The sequence below is a fragment of the Salvia hispanica genome, chromosome 1 (assembly GCF_029641045.1).
Source record: "Salvia hispanica isolate PSC_SH4W2 chromosome 1, Shi_PSC_v1, whole genome shotgun sequence".
NCBI classification, from domain to species: domain Eukaryota; kingdom Viridiplantae; phylum Streptophyta; class Magnoliopsida; order Lamiales; family Lamiaceae; genus Salvia; species Salvia hispanica.
Genome location: NC_142692.1, coordinates 37584188 through 37599635, shown reverse-complemented (window position 1 = coordinate 37599635; position 15448 = coordinate 37584188). Strand labels below are relative to the sequence as shown.

The 15448-nt window shown below is 36.7% G+C and overlaps 2 protein-coding genes and 1 pseudogene across 4 annotated transcripts; all 3 read right to left on the bottom strand.

Moving 5' to 3' along the window:
* Positions 1-205: 205 nt before the first annotated feature.
* Positions 206-5435, bottom strand: LOC125222624 (P-loop containing nucleoside triphosphate hydrolases superfamily protein). The gene is made up of 13 exons (XM_048125340.2): positions 5073-5435; positions 4465-4603; positions 3961-4323; positions 3324-3559; positions 2990-3117; positions 2777-2895; positions 2601-2693; positions 2177-2278; positions 1688-1790; positions 1361-1444; positions 1179-1274; positions 875-1002; positions 206-515 (listed from the first exon to the last, which is right to left on the bottom strand). The coding sequence occupies exons 1-13, from the start codon at positions 5378-5380 to the stop codon at positions 414-416; spliced, it is 2001 nt and encodes a 666-aa protein (XP_047981297.1). The 5' UTR covers positions 5381-5435; the 3' UTR covers positions 206-413.
* A 611-nt stretch (positions 5436-6046) lies between these two features.
* Positions 6047-8995, bottom strand: CHC1 (SWIB/MDM2 domain superfamily protein). Of its 2 annotated transcripts, none has more exons than XM_089063124.1 (3): positions 8855-8995; positions 6790-8422; positions 6047-6464 (listed from the first exon to the last, which is right to left on the bottom strand). In XM_089063124.1, exons 2-3 carry the CDS (start codon positions 8349-8351, stop codon positions 6398-6400), a joined length of 1629 nt encoding a protein of 542 aa, XP_088919250.1. In that variant the 5' UTR covers positions 8352-8422; positions 8855-8995; the 3' UTR covers positions 6047-6397. The 2 variants fall into 2 exon arrangements, with proteins under 2 accessions (XP_088919250.1, XP_088919251.1); XM_089063125.1 differs by having other exon boundaries at positions 6790-8480; positions 8855-8963.
* A 501-nt stretch (positions 8996-9496) lies between these two features.
* On the bottom strand, positions 9497-12537 carry LOC125223682 (F-box/kelch-repeat protein At3g27150 pseudogene; annotated as a pseudogene). Its single transcript, XR_016135549.1, has 2 exons — positions 12130-12537; positions 9497-10974 (listed from the first exon to the last, which is right to left on the bottom strand). The product of XR_016135549.1 is annotated as an F-box/kelch-repeat protein At3g27150 pseudogene (transcript).
* Positions 12538-15448: the final 2911 nt, after the last annotated feature.

Below are 15448 nucleotides of genomic sequence, written 5' to 3'. Positions count from 1 at the left end.
AAAAATAAAAATAAAAAATTCATCAATTCTGCTAAATTATTATGTTGCAAGAATTAAATAAGATATGAATTTAAGAACATATTACTTAACTAAAAAAATAAATAAAAAATTCATCAATTCTGCTAAATTATGATGAAGTATGTTTAATTTATGTGTGCATATATATTATATGTATTATATATATGAGACATTCAAAATTTTCAAATCAAATTAAATTTCTTCCGTTAACTATGTTTATATATATGGATTATTATATGTGGAATATCCAAATTTTCCATATATTGCATAGCCATATATGCTTCTAGTCGGAGGTGGGGTCAATGTATATGTTTATTTGTCAAAATATTATTAGAAGGACATACCACATCTTATATCAAGCTCAGATTTCAATTCGTTATATTTAATGATGGCCCCTAAAGCGACAAGCTGCCAAACTGCTCGTTCCACTTCACATAAGTTCCCAGTTCATTGAGTGAGACTGATGGCCTCACTTCTTGCAACGCCTTCTCAAAGTCCTAGAGAGACAGAGAGAGAGATGTCAACTAACTGTATGAGAATTCAAATCCACCAAAGATACTGGAAAAAATAGTTTAAATCGAGAGAGATTGGTCTCAAATTGGTCATGGAACAATCTCACACATAACATTATGATATACTCCCTCCGTGCACAAGCAACACTCGTGTTATTTCCATCTTGGGTCGTTTGCATAAATTAATCAACTTCCATTTTGGTAATTTTTTAACTCTAATAATGTGAACCACTTTTTCTCTCATCTTCATCCTACTTTATCAGTTTTGAATTAAAACTCGTACTGTCCACTGCCAAGACAAGACAGTGGACGGAAGGAGAATTAGTTTACTATGGTGTTGTTACCTGAAGATTTACTGGCCTCATATCTTCTTTTTTCAGCTTCGTGATTTCAATACCCTGTTTAAGAGCCTCTCTAAGCGGACCCATGGATGCATCTTTCACCAGGTTCTTCATATCAGATCCCGAGTAGCCTGAAAACAATCTGAAATGATGAATGTGATTTCGACAAAAAGCTACTCCAAAACAGGTTTTAAGTTAAAAAAGTTAGTGGAGTGTGGATCATGATTTAACGACGGACGGACCAAAATAGCAAAATGAGACTCTTATTGCTAGGGGGAGGGAGTAGTTGTTTAGTGGTTAGTTCTACCTTCAGTTAATCTGCAGATAGTATCAGTGTCTTCATTTGAAAGGTTGAACAGTCCATCTTTCTCAAGTAGGTTCTTTATGATCCAGGATCTTGCTTCTGAGTATCAGATTTGAGAAACAGAAAAATAGTTAAGGTTAATGCAAAGTGATGTTCAAAATCAGGCAGATAGTTTTATTGTGGACCTGTAGTGGGGAGTGGAATATACAGTCTCTTTGTCAGTCGTCGTCTCGCAGCCTCATCTAGTTCTTGAGGTCTATTAGTTGCTCCTGTATCAGTGATGTTAGGAAATAAGCACATATAATCACAAACATAAGAAAAAGCATGCAGATAAAAAGATTTTTTGGAATGATCAACCATATTCAAGCAACAACTAGCAGTGTCTATACAAGATTCCTGAACTTAATGACTCAGATTCAGATTAAATTGTCTGTAAAAATTTAGCAGCTACGAGTTGTTTTATGTAACAAATCTTAAGTAAAAACATTGCAGATGAAGAGTGCAGCAATAACCTATTAATAGAATTTGTTCGCTGCCACTGTCAAAGCCTTCCATTTCAATGAGGAACTGCGTTTTCAATCGCCTACTGGATTCGTGTTCGCCTTCTGATTTACGCTGCCACAAACAATAAATTGTCATTCTTCAAGAGTAATTGAAATAGGAAAAGATAATGTAGAACCCAGGATATTCTGATATTACCATGACAAAGAACATGCTCCCACAAGGGTAAACAAAATATTATTTTACATATAGTTGTTCATCGTTACAAGAACCTAAACTCGGACATATTTTACGAAACTGAAACAGACATCTATCATAGTAAATGTTAAATACAATATCAGACACTCTTGCACCCTATATCAACTCAACTTTTAAACAACTTCAATTTTCAGGTAGACAAAAACAAAGAAAGAAAAGCAAGAGAAAAGGAGCAAAGTGGTATGAGTCTTCACTCTCTTTATAGGAAGTCCAAATTTGTTAATAGGAGGATCCCATGTTACCTGAGATAGAAGAGAGTCAATTTCATCCACAAATATCACAGCAGGCTGGCGGCAGCTTGCAACACCAAAAAGTGCTCTTACAAGTTTCTCACCCTCGCCTATCTGCAACCATCAATTTGAATGTGATCATCGAGAACATCAGTTTTAGACATTGCTACTTGTGTCCGTATAATATAGCATAAGAATTTATCTTGGAGAATTAATCCAGACATCATGCCTGGTTCGCCATAGGATTGCTATGATTGTCAATAAAACAGCATAACCATCATAAGATTCTATGTATTACATATATCTGTTGCCTATATATTTTATTCAGAGCTATGATTTCCGCAATTCTGACTGAAAAAGAAATGTATATATAACTCTCAACTAAATTAGTTCAATTTGTGTAACCAATCACAGAGGTTCCAGCACAAAAACATACCCATTTGCTAGTCAATGAACTGGCTGATATGTAGAAAAAGGTGGCTTTAGCCTCTCCAGCTATTGCTTTTCCTATCATAGTTTTACCAGTTCCCTGTAGCAAGGAAGAAAATGAAATAAGCAGCAATCTTGTTTTATCTGGCAAACATATTTCATAGAGTACTATTATACACTTACAGGAGGTCCGAAAAGGAGAAGACCACGGCCTGGAGAACGACAACCTTTAAATATATCAGGACGCAGCAGAGGCCATATCACCATCTCAGTTACACATTTCTTTGCATGATCCAAACCAGCTTCGAGTATTACACATGCACACATGGAAAAGTCAGACCATCTAGAGGAATATATTTCTAAAAAATAGAGGATCTTATTACAATTTGGCATTACCAATATCTTCCCAGCGGACATTGGGATCCCTATCCATGATCTCGTTGCTGACATGCTCAATAAGCCGAGGTTCCAAATTTCTTAACTTTTCAGGAAGCTGACCATCAGGGCCACAAAGCAACTCCATACTACATTAAGATACACAATGGCACTGTAAACCTTGCACGATGAGTAACAGGAAGTACTAATTCCCCTCTTCCCATCAATTAGGAGAGGGGAAGGAGGGATAATGTTGTGTTCTCTAACAATTATTGATACGTGAAGCTTTGTTAAGGAACACAGATCAATTCGACCAAAGTTAGAAATTTCAAAAGTCAACTGATATATACCATACCATCTTTTCGTTGAGTCATCTAATGTATCTTCATTCTTCCCAGCATTTCGTGAAGTCGTATTGCCAGTGTTATTCCCATTTGACCTGATGGGAGGAACAAAATTACCCCTGACACCACGTCTGGTATAGTTATAAGATCTGGCTCCATAGCCTCTCTGAGTTCCAGCATCAGTTTGAGGTGAGATGGATGCACTTGGGGATCCATTTAAGCCTCTGTTTTGCCTAGCCTCCATTTCCTAGGCATGACAGACCAAACGGAATTTGATCAGTCTGATTACAGACATAGGTCTATAGTCTATACTATGTACTTTGGAATCCTTTAGATTATTAAGAAAAGCTTATGCTGCAGCCAAGGTTCTAGTTACCGATGTACTCTTAGTTACTTGAGCAATGTGTAGAAGAAAGATCAACATCTACTTCTAACAAAAGATAAGAACACTTGATATGACATACTACCAGAATCAGCTTCAGATGATAAAAAGAAAGGCATTACAGTAAGTAAACTAAAGTCGCCTTCTAATACATAATAAATTTACACTGGAGAATGAGTGTAGTGGATAAGGTACTGCCCGTGATATAAAAAATAATAGCAGAATCAAGAGAATATTGAAGATAGCTCAGTACATGAAGAGCATACCAGTTTTGCTCTAGCAGTAACAAATCCTTTACCAGGAGCATCAACATCAGCTTCTTCACATGACGGGGATTTTACATTTTCAATTCTAGGACTACTACTTTCCCGATGTAAGCGTTTGGTCCTAAAATTAACCCCATAAGCTCCTTCCCCATCCTCAGCTATAGTGATGGGAGACATAGAATGGTTCTGCCGAAAGTTGTGACTCGAATGATTTTTTTCAATAACAACACAATCCTCAGAGTGCTTATCTTTCATGAAATTTGGATTAGTTTCTTTGTAACCATTTCCATACAAGGAAGTCAGTTTTGACTGTACAAGAGTTTTTGAGGCTTTCACACCTTCCTGCTTGGCAGATTCTTTTCTCTGAGAAAAATGAAGAAAAGGTTTCAGAAACAGCATGTAATTACTGAAAATCATTTTCAACATTGTACAAAAGCAAACACAAGTTGGATGCCCGTCTATGAGTAAAACTAGTTCAACATACAATGATCACACACAACTTACCAATCCATACGCAGTTCTTTCACATGACTCTTGGGAAAGTGACCGGAAATACCTCGACTGCTTGATCTTCTCTAAGTCAATACCAGCCTTATTTCGAAATATAGGGCCTATATCTTTGCCTGCTTGCGCAAATGCTTGGCTGAAGTAGTACAGAATGTAAATCAAATTCATTATTATCATAAATGACACTCTGTTTAGTCTGTGACTGAAAAGATAAGATCAATCTCATTTACTCGAGGATACTCAAACTAGGTTATATGCATGTTTCATTTTTCTTTTTCTTTTTCTTCGCCACTTCTAACAAAATGTACACCAACTAATCATCAGAATGCGATAAAAAGTTTCATCCATTGTCGTCAAGCTAAACGTGCAAATTAGAACATAATTAAAAAATATACTTATCGAACAACAGTGAGCTTCATATTCTTCATATAAAACATACATTTTCCTTTCCGGAAACGAAATCTATAATAGAAAACAAAGTACATAATAACTCAGTTTCAGCCATAAACAAAACAGATCTAAATGATTTCCTAGTTAAATCATATGTAAATCAAGCCTAATTTACGCCACTCCACTCCACTCAATAGAAGAGCTGAAAACCATACCGATCGGAATCGGGAATGGAGGCTTTCCGAGCCGAGCCGAGCCTGGATACGGCTTCGCGGCGGATAGGTCGGATGAAGGCCTCATCTACCGAACTTCGCGAGTGAGAGTCGAGGAAGCCTATGAGCGAGAGGGACAGCGCTTGCGCCGAGCCAAAATCGCCCTTCTCCAGAGCCACGTCCGCGCCAAATAGAAGCGATTGCAGCCGCTTGAGGTTGTGATCGACTTCTGTCCTCCAGCACACCTCCGGTTGGCCGTCGACCTTCGGTTTGGACGCCTCCGCGGCAGCCATCGTCGCATTTCCCGCCATTTTTTTCACTCCGATGCTATTCAATTCGAAATCTATCACTACAGTGTGTATTCAATTTATATAAGCCCACATTTGGCTGTTTGGCCCAAAATGCTTTTCAATTTAAAATATTTTTCCTAGGAAAATTAAATAGCAGATTTAAATTTTAGAAAGTTTAGATTTCTCTTCGTGAAAATAAATAAATACTCCTAGTAGAAGAAAAATTAATGCTAGTATCTCGCTTTGTTGGCCAAATGAACTAATTTATTAGTGCATGCCCCCAAAATTATTGCTAAAAAAAATTAATACTACTCTATATCTTGGAATGGTATTAAAATTAGTCTCTATATCTTTTTTATGTTAAATATCTTTATATGATGAGGTAAATTTTATTTTTCATTAATAATATTCAGACCAGTTTTTCTCTTTAATTTGTAAATCTTGCATGATGTGTATTTTTGTGGAAGGAAATAGTATAATAATTCAAAGACAGAAATTGAGAGACCAACGTAATAAAAACAGCAACAAAAATAAAAGATCACATGCTCAATCTGAGGCAAATAAAACACTGTTTATTTGTCATTTCAAACCACCCGTGACTCACAATAATTTAAAATATGAAAATAACTACACGTACACATATGTTGCCTGATTTATTTAAAAATTAAAATGATGGCTCAAGTAACATCACACCAACCAGGACTCTCATAATATTCCATACACAAATAAAATTGAGTTGGTTGCCCAGAAACATAAGTGAATAAATAGGTTTCTATCTAGGCTGCTGCTGCTACACATTTCCATGGAAGTATAACTACAAAGTAGAGCACAACTACAACTAGCACAGTTAATGGACTTATGAAACTAAACCTGCAAAGCAAGATAGTCGGAACAATCGTTTTTCTACACCCAAATCAGCGTTCTTCCTTTAGATTGTGTCGAGGCAATGCATAAGTGACGTTCGACGAACAATAAAGCTAGAGCACTTATGCAATTGCATCGTAGTACTCACTAGCAAGTAGTGTCGTTGCTGCTGAGCTATGTGTGGCCAGAGGCATCTGCTGGTAACTTTCGGTTGAGGTAGCGAATGACAGCATCTTCAACCCTGTCAAAGGTGAGCATTTCAACACGGTTAAGATCCTTTGAATCGCTGGAAAATACCAGGCGAGGTATTACATAAATGTATGTAAAAAGCTCTGATTTGGAAACAAGATCCAGAAAAACATGACCAAAATGCCCTTTGAACTTAAATACTTCAAGTTATAACAATTTGATTCTTTCGTTAACTGGTTCTAAGATCAGATATGAACTAAAGACTCACAAAACATTGACCACACACGTTCCACATTCATTCAATAAGTTTTGGTCCGATAATATTAAAAAACACCACAATGTTCAAGTGAACATGTAAATGCAAACATAAACCATACCATGGTTGGTTGTAGAAATCAGAATGGCGCTCTTTTTCTGCATTGCGACTACCTTCTCCAGAAACAAGCTTCAGATCCTTGTTTTGAGAATCTACAAGGGCATTAATAAACTCTACAGGTGACTGACTAAATCCAAGGAAGAATGCCCTTCTCCTCCGGTGCTCATGGATCTTTCTTATTGCAGCACAAATTGCTTCGTCACAAGCATCTATCTCTTTTGTCTTTTCAGTGTTGGCCAACAACGCATTCAATTCTCTCTGTATCGGGAAGGGTACATCGACCAATACATCATAGCATGCAGTTCCGACAGGACTATTACCTGAAAGTTTTATCCTGTGCTCCAGATGTATGGGCTGTGGAGGAAACAGATGGGGCGTAATTTTTTGTGTGACTGCTGTGAACTTGACTTTGCCTTCCCCAAATACTCTTTGAAGTGGCGGATCACAGTTGAAAGAAGAGGGGTCATCCGGGCACTGCAACTTCCGAGCCTTAACATAATGCCATATTGCAGCCATAATTCTGGAACGAGTATCAACCTCAATACCTAAAAGCTCTGTCAAAGGTGCTGAAAGTTTAAACTTCTCGGGCATATAATTCATTTCTAGTCTTATGCTTGCAGTAAATTCTTGGTCTCCTTTCCTCTTGACCTCAAAACCTTCGTGAGGAGCAGGTGAACGAGCACTATCCCATATAATTAAATGGTTATCAGGGTATATTTTCTGGTCGAGGGTGATGGTAACTCTCTTGAAAAATGTGGAGAACTTTGGATAAGAAGGGTTTGCTTTTTGCATCATTGCTGCCTGGTCAGCGTCCATTCCCTCCTCCAAAATCCTCCCTATGATCTTAAGAGTCCATGTAGGTGGCTCCGCATTTGGTTTCTTAGGAATGGTGCGGATCTGATTAGCAAAAGTGTTGAAGACATATATACGGAGGGTTTTCTGAAGGTAAGTTGGTGTCTTTAGGGCATCTTGGATATCAATTTTCTTCCTTGTCAAGGCAGCATCTACTCGGGACTCAAACTCAAGGAGCTGAGTGTAAAGAGCAGACTCTGGCAAAATAGCTGCAACTCTTTCGTGTAACTGTTTCTCTGGGAGCTTCTGCTTTTTCCTACGAGCAGCAGCTGAGGCATCCATTGGCCGCATTGGAGAGGCCACGTTAGAAGGTAAAAAGCTCGGTGGACGAGCAGGTGGTTTTTGCGGGAAGCGTTTGGCTCCCATGCTTCCAGCTCCTGAAAGAGAAGGAGATTGTGAACCCAAACTCCCCATTCCTCCAGGATGTGCCTGGTTGAACGCAAGCCCCTGAGCAGCTTGTAACTGAGCTTGCAGGTGCGCGTGAGCTGCCATCATTTGAGCATGGGCATGAGCCTGCACCTGAGCTTGCGCCTGTGCCTTCGACTGAGCCTGAGCCTGAGCAAGCGCTTGTGCCTGAGCTTCTGAAAACTGAAACTGGCCTGGGAAACCAGACCCCAATTGCTGCTGCAGTGATGGATTCACAGGCATAGAATTCCCAAAAGGAGACGAACCCCCAATGTTCTTTTGAAGATTGTTGTTATTCGCGGCCATGGCTATATCTACGAGCAGACGCTAAAACCGAGTGAATCCGTAGTTTTACCAAAGCATTTCCAGAAGCCTTCCTGATTTTCAGTGATATGAGATTCAGAAATCAAATAGTCCAACCATCACAAGAAACAACTGCACAAACAGCTCACTCAAACACGCATCAGATAAATTAAGCTACACTGAGTGCAACAAACACAATTAAGAAAAAATCACATCATAATAACCAGTATAAACGAGGCAGTGTGTTTCAGAAACCCTAAATCCCGCAAAACTCGTGGAAATTACACATCAATCCAACAGAAAACGACTAACACGGAAGAAAAGAAGCTGGATCGCATAAGAAATACTTCTTCAAACCAAAGGAGCTTAACCAGAAACTAAAAACAATTCATCTTTGATAATTACAGATGACACTTTTCCAATTCAACCTACGCTGTCTTAGCTGTTCCGCATTTATAAAATCAACACAAATTACGTTCGATTAGAGCTCGGAGAAGAGATCTTACACGAAGAACTAGGGCTCGGATTGATGAATTCGGCTACCACACGCGCCGTTTCTGATAGCTCGGCGAGTTAGCGACTTCGAGTTCATCAGCTTTCTGGTGGTCTTCTCATACAATGAGCTTTAAATCTGATGGGCCGGGCCCGATCAAAATTTGAATTGATATGGGCTCGGGCTTTTTAGGCTGAGGTCTGAAGAGTGAAGACCAAGCATGGCCCGTCCAACTTTTAATTACGAACTCTTTCTTTGTGTTTTCTAAAACAAATTAATTGATTTTATTTCTTTTCGGAATATTCAAAGTTAATAGATTCATTTTGTATATTAACCCAGGTTTTTCAGTTTTCCACTATTTGTTTTTCTCTGTACATTTTCTTTTTCTGTTTCACTCCATATATGGAGTATATTTTATCTTACATTTCTTGTTTATGCTTTTATATATGATATTACAAAATTTCAAATTACTAGTAAATGCCATGGATAAATTGAAAAAAATATCTCCATAACTTATTTGGTATCACGATGCTTACTTGACAAGAGTGGCTCTATCTATATCTATATCTCTCGCAGTTTCTCACCGTTTGTTGTATAGTTACTCCTGGATAAAGATGGATTTTAAAAATGTTTTGCTTGAATCTCTTGTAACATAAAAAAGGATTTAATTCCCATGTATATATATAGTAAATTACTAGACATTTTTAGAACATTACAAAACAAAACTAGAAGGCAACAATCCCAGCAATTCAAGATCAAACACTTGACATAATAAAAACACACAAAACACAAAATACAACATCAACATCTACAATAGCAAGGACAATCACCCATTTTTCAAGCAACCATAACACAACAATTTAGGATGAAGTTGGTAAGGCAATTGCTCCCACTGTCCAAAGCCCTCCAGCTCAGCTCGCCCGACTCAGCCGAGCTCGGACAGCACGTGTACACAGCCACCCGATCGCCATAGGCAGCGGACGCCCCTATCACGAGCAGCTCGTCTCCCAAGGACTTGAACGCAACTCCCCAACCCCTGTGGCAGTCGGCCCTCACCGGGACCTGCCCTAGCTGCTTCCATGTGTTGCTCTCCTTCAGGTACATCTTCAGGTGGTTCGACGAAGACGCCCAGAAGTAGAGCTCGTTGTTGACCACAGCAACGAGAGGCGGGGAGTGGGACGACTGCACCGGGTCGTCCTTAAGCATGTCCGGGATCAGCTCCCACGTGTTCCTTGTCTCATCAAAAAACTCGCCACAAGTAAGCTCCACGCCCCCGTCCCTTCCCCCGATCACGTAGAATTTCCCATCCATGTAGCAGCCAGCGCAGAGATGTCGACGCTTCCTCATACTAGGGAGCGGCTCCCACGAGCCAGATTCAGGTGTGTATCTTTCTACAACATCGAAAACCTCAGCGTTCAGCCCTGAAGCCATCCCACCGGCTACATAAGCGTAGTTACCACAAGTAGCCGATGCAAACAAGCATCTCGGTGTGATCATCGATGGCCCCTTGCACCACTCGTTCTTAGCTAGCTCGTACCTCCAAATCACGAGATCCCCCATCTCGTTCCCCGAGACAAGCATGTGCGTGCTAGCGCAGAGCGTCTCCTTGTCACCGCTGAGGAAGGAAGGGGCTGAAGGGAAGAAAGGGAGCCTCCTACACGACCTAAACTCCCGGTCGAACTCCCACCAAGTGCTCTGTCCCGAGGCGTACATGAGCACGGAGGGCGAATACACGCCTATCTCCTTCCTGATCTTGTAAAGCTCACCACTCCTCGCGAGAGCCAAGCACCTTTTGTTGATGACGCTCGTCTTCCAAAGCTCGGACCGCGGGAATCTGGCGAAGATCAGATTCTCGACCTCGTGGCTAAGAGACGAAACACTTACATAATCTGCATCCTGAGATTCTTCACTGGTTGAGCCATCAGAAACACGGCTGACTTCGCTCTCGGGCATCCTGATCCTCTTCGGACCGGATGGGCCGAGGGTGATCCAGTCGTTGTAGCTGAAGTTCAAGTCGAGCCAGTGGTGATCGCCAGCCCGGATATCGTGCTCATCTTCCTCCTCATCAGCTATGTTGTTCCCTACAGCCATTGATGTAACAATTCCAATACCAAAAATTTTCCACAGCTTCATCTACTCGAAACGAATATTGAATTAGAACAATATACGAATACGAACATTTTGGTTCGATTTATCCAAAAGGGGTCAAGATAAAGAAGCATAGTGAGAGATAGCACCACTCTATTCAAATTCAGAAGAAGCTTTCATCTAAAACAAAGGGGAGAAGATCAAAATCTTGATCTTAATATCAAACTGCAGCTAAAAAATGTTTCATTTTAGAGTCCATTTATCCAAATTTAGAATAAGCTTTCCTCCAAAACAAATGAGAAGTATTAAATCTTAATCTCAACATCAGACTAGCTGCAGCTAAAAGTGTGCTTTATAAAATGATTTATAGTCCATCTATCCAAATTCAGAAGCAACTTCACTACAAAACAAATGAGGAAAGATCAAATCTTGATCTCAATATCAAACTGCAGCTATGAAAATGCTTCTTTTAAAGTTCATTTATCCAAATTCAGAAGCTGGCTTACTCCAATACAAATGGGAAAAGATTTAATCTTAATCCCAACATCATACTGCATCAAATTATATGCTTCATTTAATGATTAATAATAGTCCACTTATCCAAATTCAGAAGCAACTTCACTCCAAAACAAATGAGGAAAGATCAAATCTTGATCTCAACATCAAACTACAGCTTAAAATGCTTCGTTTTACAGTTCATTTGTCCAAATTCAGGAGTTGGCTTATTCCAAAACTAATGGAAAAAAGATTACAGCTAAAAATATGCTTCATTTAATGATTAATTATCCATTTATCCAAATTCATAATCTACTTTACTCCAAAACAAATGGGGAAATATTAAATCTTGATCCCCACAATCAACATTTAAGAGTCCATTTATCCAAATTCAGAAGCTGTCTTGCTCTAAAAGACTAAAACAAATAGGTAAAGATTAAATCTTGATCTAAACATCAAGCTCCAGCTAAATATATGCTTCATTTAACAATTTATGATGAAGTATTAATTCAAGAACTTGGCCATTTTTTTATGAACTTGAATAAGCAATCACTAGAAATATCAGGATGCATCAATGGAAAACATCAAACCATGCCATACTAGTATTTAAATGAATAAATATGAGCCATATTTACATAAACAGGAAATACTTAGCATATAGTATTACAAATTAATTGTTTTTTAAAGAAGAAAAGAAGAACATACCCCAAAAATTCAAGAATGCTGCTCAAAAGCTAGAGTTCACATGAGTAATCAGGTGACTCTGGAAGCCCTGAAAAGGGAAAATACAAGTGCCAGTATATACATACAGAAAAAGTGTATGTATATATAGAAAATTGGAAATGAGGTGCGAGCATTGAGGCAAGTAAAGGTATAAAATAATGGGAAGGAGGAAGAGATGGTGGATTCTTCTTAGTAATGGGACAAACCCCATTCGCCGAAAGGGATTAAAATATGTGTTCTTCAAATTTCTCAAAAGCATTTTTACTCTTTTATTTTTAAGTTTTTGGCTCTGCAAAAGCAGAGTGATTGAAAGTGAAAAACCGAAACAATAGAGAGAGTAGTGGAGTGTGCTGACTTGGTTGTGTGTGTGAATGGATGTTTTTCATCGTTCATTTCTTTGGGCATTTCACTGAGCATTCATACTGCATTTGGCCTGTATATGTGCAATGATACATTCAGCTCATTCCATTTCTTTAAAATAAACCGTATTTGTTACTCTTTCGGTCCCAAAAAGTTTGTCTCATTTCCTTTTTTTCACTCATTTTGCAAAAATAATTACTAATAAATAGTTAAATTGAAGAGAGATAAAATAATGTAAAGAATAGTTTTACCTACATTATTTTTTTCTTATTTTTGCCAAACGAGTGTATAAAAGGAAATGAGACAAATTTTATGAGACGGATTGATTATTTTGAATGTCAATTAAAAATAGATCAATTCTATTTAATGAATTTTCTCTCTCTCTAATGAGGTGGGTCCAATTCTCTACTACTAATATTTCAATAACTTTTTATTTCTATTTCTCTTACTTTAATAATTGTGCATTAAAATCTGTGTCGTTTCATTTATTGTCTATTTTTTTGGAGATAAAGGGAATATGTTTTACAATAATAGCAAAGATTATTAGCATATTATCTCTCTTTCCTGCTCTCGCGATATTTCATTTGTACATTTCTTTTGAACACAGAGAGTAATAATTAAAACTTACTATAAGATTGTTTAATAATCTTAGTAGAGTAAGATTCACAATGAAAAGTGAAAGAAAGTAGACAAATGAATGAAAAGAATAAAAGAGAATAAAATTAATGAGTTATGAAATTTTATTAAACAAGATAGGAAAAGAAGTAATACTACATAAATTAAGTCATTTTATAATATAGTAAGAGTGTGATATATTAGTGGCACTTGAGAGTTGAGTAGTAAATTACTCCATGTAGTAAATCCCCACAGATATCTTCACTATGAAGCATTTTTTATGCGATGTTAATGTTGTAAATTAATTATAAAATATTAATACATGTTCTGTTATTGGAATAAAAAATAGAAGAGTGTTCGTAATTAAGAAACAATCGTATCAAAGAAGCTAGTAATATTGAAGCAATAGAATGTGTTGGATAACACCAAGCTTTACTTTGTTTTTACCACTAGATAGTGTTTTATATTAATACAATAATCTGCACACTTTATGCGCTGTGTCTCCACACTGATTAGTTGGTGGATTTTGCGTTTCCTTTTTCACTCCTTTGTAATAAAATTCGAGTTTCACTGTCACAATAGCGTGGCATTGCATTTGCCATGTCCTAAATAAATTAACATCAATTATAAATTTATATTACAATCCAAATATGGAACCAGGCCTAACTTTGTTTACCCCTTTTAACTTTAAGCCCAATTGCCCACGGATTTAGTTCACCGGAAGGGAAAATACGACCTTCGTATTTTCATTATTTAATTTTTTGTCCTCGTTTTACTTTAACAAAGAGTTGATGATGTGATATGAAATTAAAAAAAATAAATTATCGGATTCAATTTTGTCACGACACGACTAATTTTTGTTTAGTTATCCACTAAAAAAAGAGAGAGAAAAAAAAAGATAAGTGTACAATTGATGTATCAGCTCTTATATGAACATATGCTTATGTGCTCATATACAATTTGAGAATCGTGTCCTAAGTCGAAAATTGCATCATGAGTCAATTGTGTGTGTTGGCCTTAGGGTGAGTGGTTAATTCCAAGGTAAAAGATATAAAGGTCGAGTTCATTGAAATGTGACTTTTAATTTTTTGTTTACTTATTCATTAAAAAAGTTGGTGTAAGATTAATATGTTGAATGATATGCATATTGAAATTTATCATGTGGCTCTCATATGATTATATCGACTTGTTTCTTATATGCTCGAATATAAGTTTAAGAATCGTCTCATGAATCGAGATTATAATTTTCTATTTGTAATAAAGTACTCTTTATTGTTAATTTGATGTACATGTGTTTCAAATTAATTAGGTGGTTGAGTTATTTGCTAAGGGTGGTGACAAGTATGATAAAATGCATAAGCCGCCTTGTTTTCATAGAATTTTTTTAATGTCATATTACATACAGGGGCGTATCCAATTAGAATAAGGGGTACAATTGTACCCTCAAAACTTACGTATTTATTATATATTGTAATATTCTATTTCATAAAAGTTACATTGATCCAGTGGTAGCATGTGTTTTGGTTGTGTTAAAGACCTGAGTTTGAGATCCCCACTTACTGCATTGTCTTTAAAGTATACCGTATTATGTATTCTCTAGACTTCCATGTATGCTGCATTTCTTTTATTCTTCTTTCTATTTTTATAGTTATTATATTTCAATTTATTTATAGTTTATTTATTCTTCTTTCTTCAAGTATGTCATTTATAGTTATTACAGTGTATTTTTCAATTTTAGAAATAACTGAATTTTTTTTTTTCATTGTATATAAGATTTATAACTATTTTATCAATTTTAGCTGTTACTTTTTGGAGTGTATTTTTTTTTTCTTTTTGTGATTTATTTAAATATTTGAAGCTTTGTTCAAAAGATTTATTTTCAAGGTATTTTATTTATTATGTTATTATTATTAAAATATAATAACAAAATAAAAAAAATGAAATTTGTTCTAATCAATGTAAATGTCGCACCCCCAAACCAAAAATTCTGGATATGCCACTGATTACGTACAAGTTCACCCAAATTAAACTAGTGAAAAATTAAGAAAAATATTGAATAAATTGTAGGACTAACCATAATTTTAATCAAAATTAATAATTTTTCTGATAATTTATCATTTTTTTCAAATATAAACATGCATGGGTGTATATCTTAAATTCAAACCCTTCAAGATTTAAGCATTAGCATCACGGTATTATTTTGTCATCATATGTGACGTAAGACATTACGTATGTATAAGCATTTAAAATAATTTCCCATATATGAATACTTTTGAAGTAAAGTAGTGTTTGCATCTTTATAATGTTTATTTTAATATTACTTAAG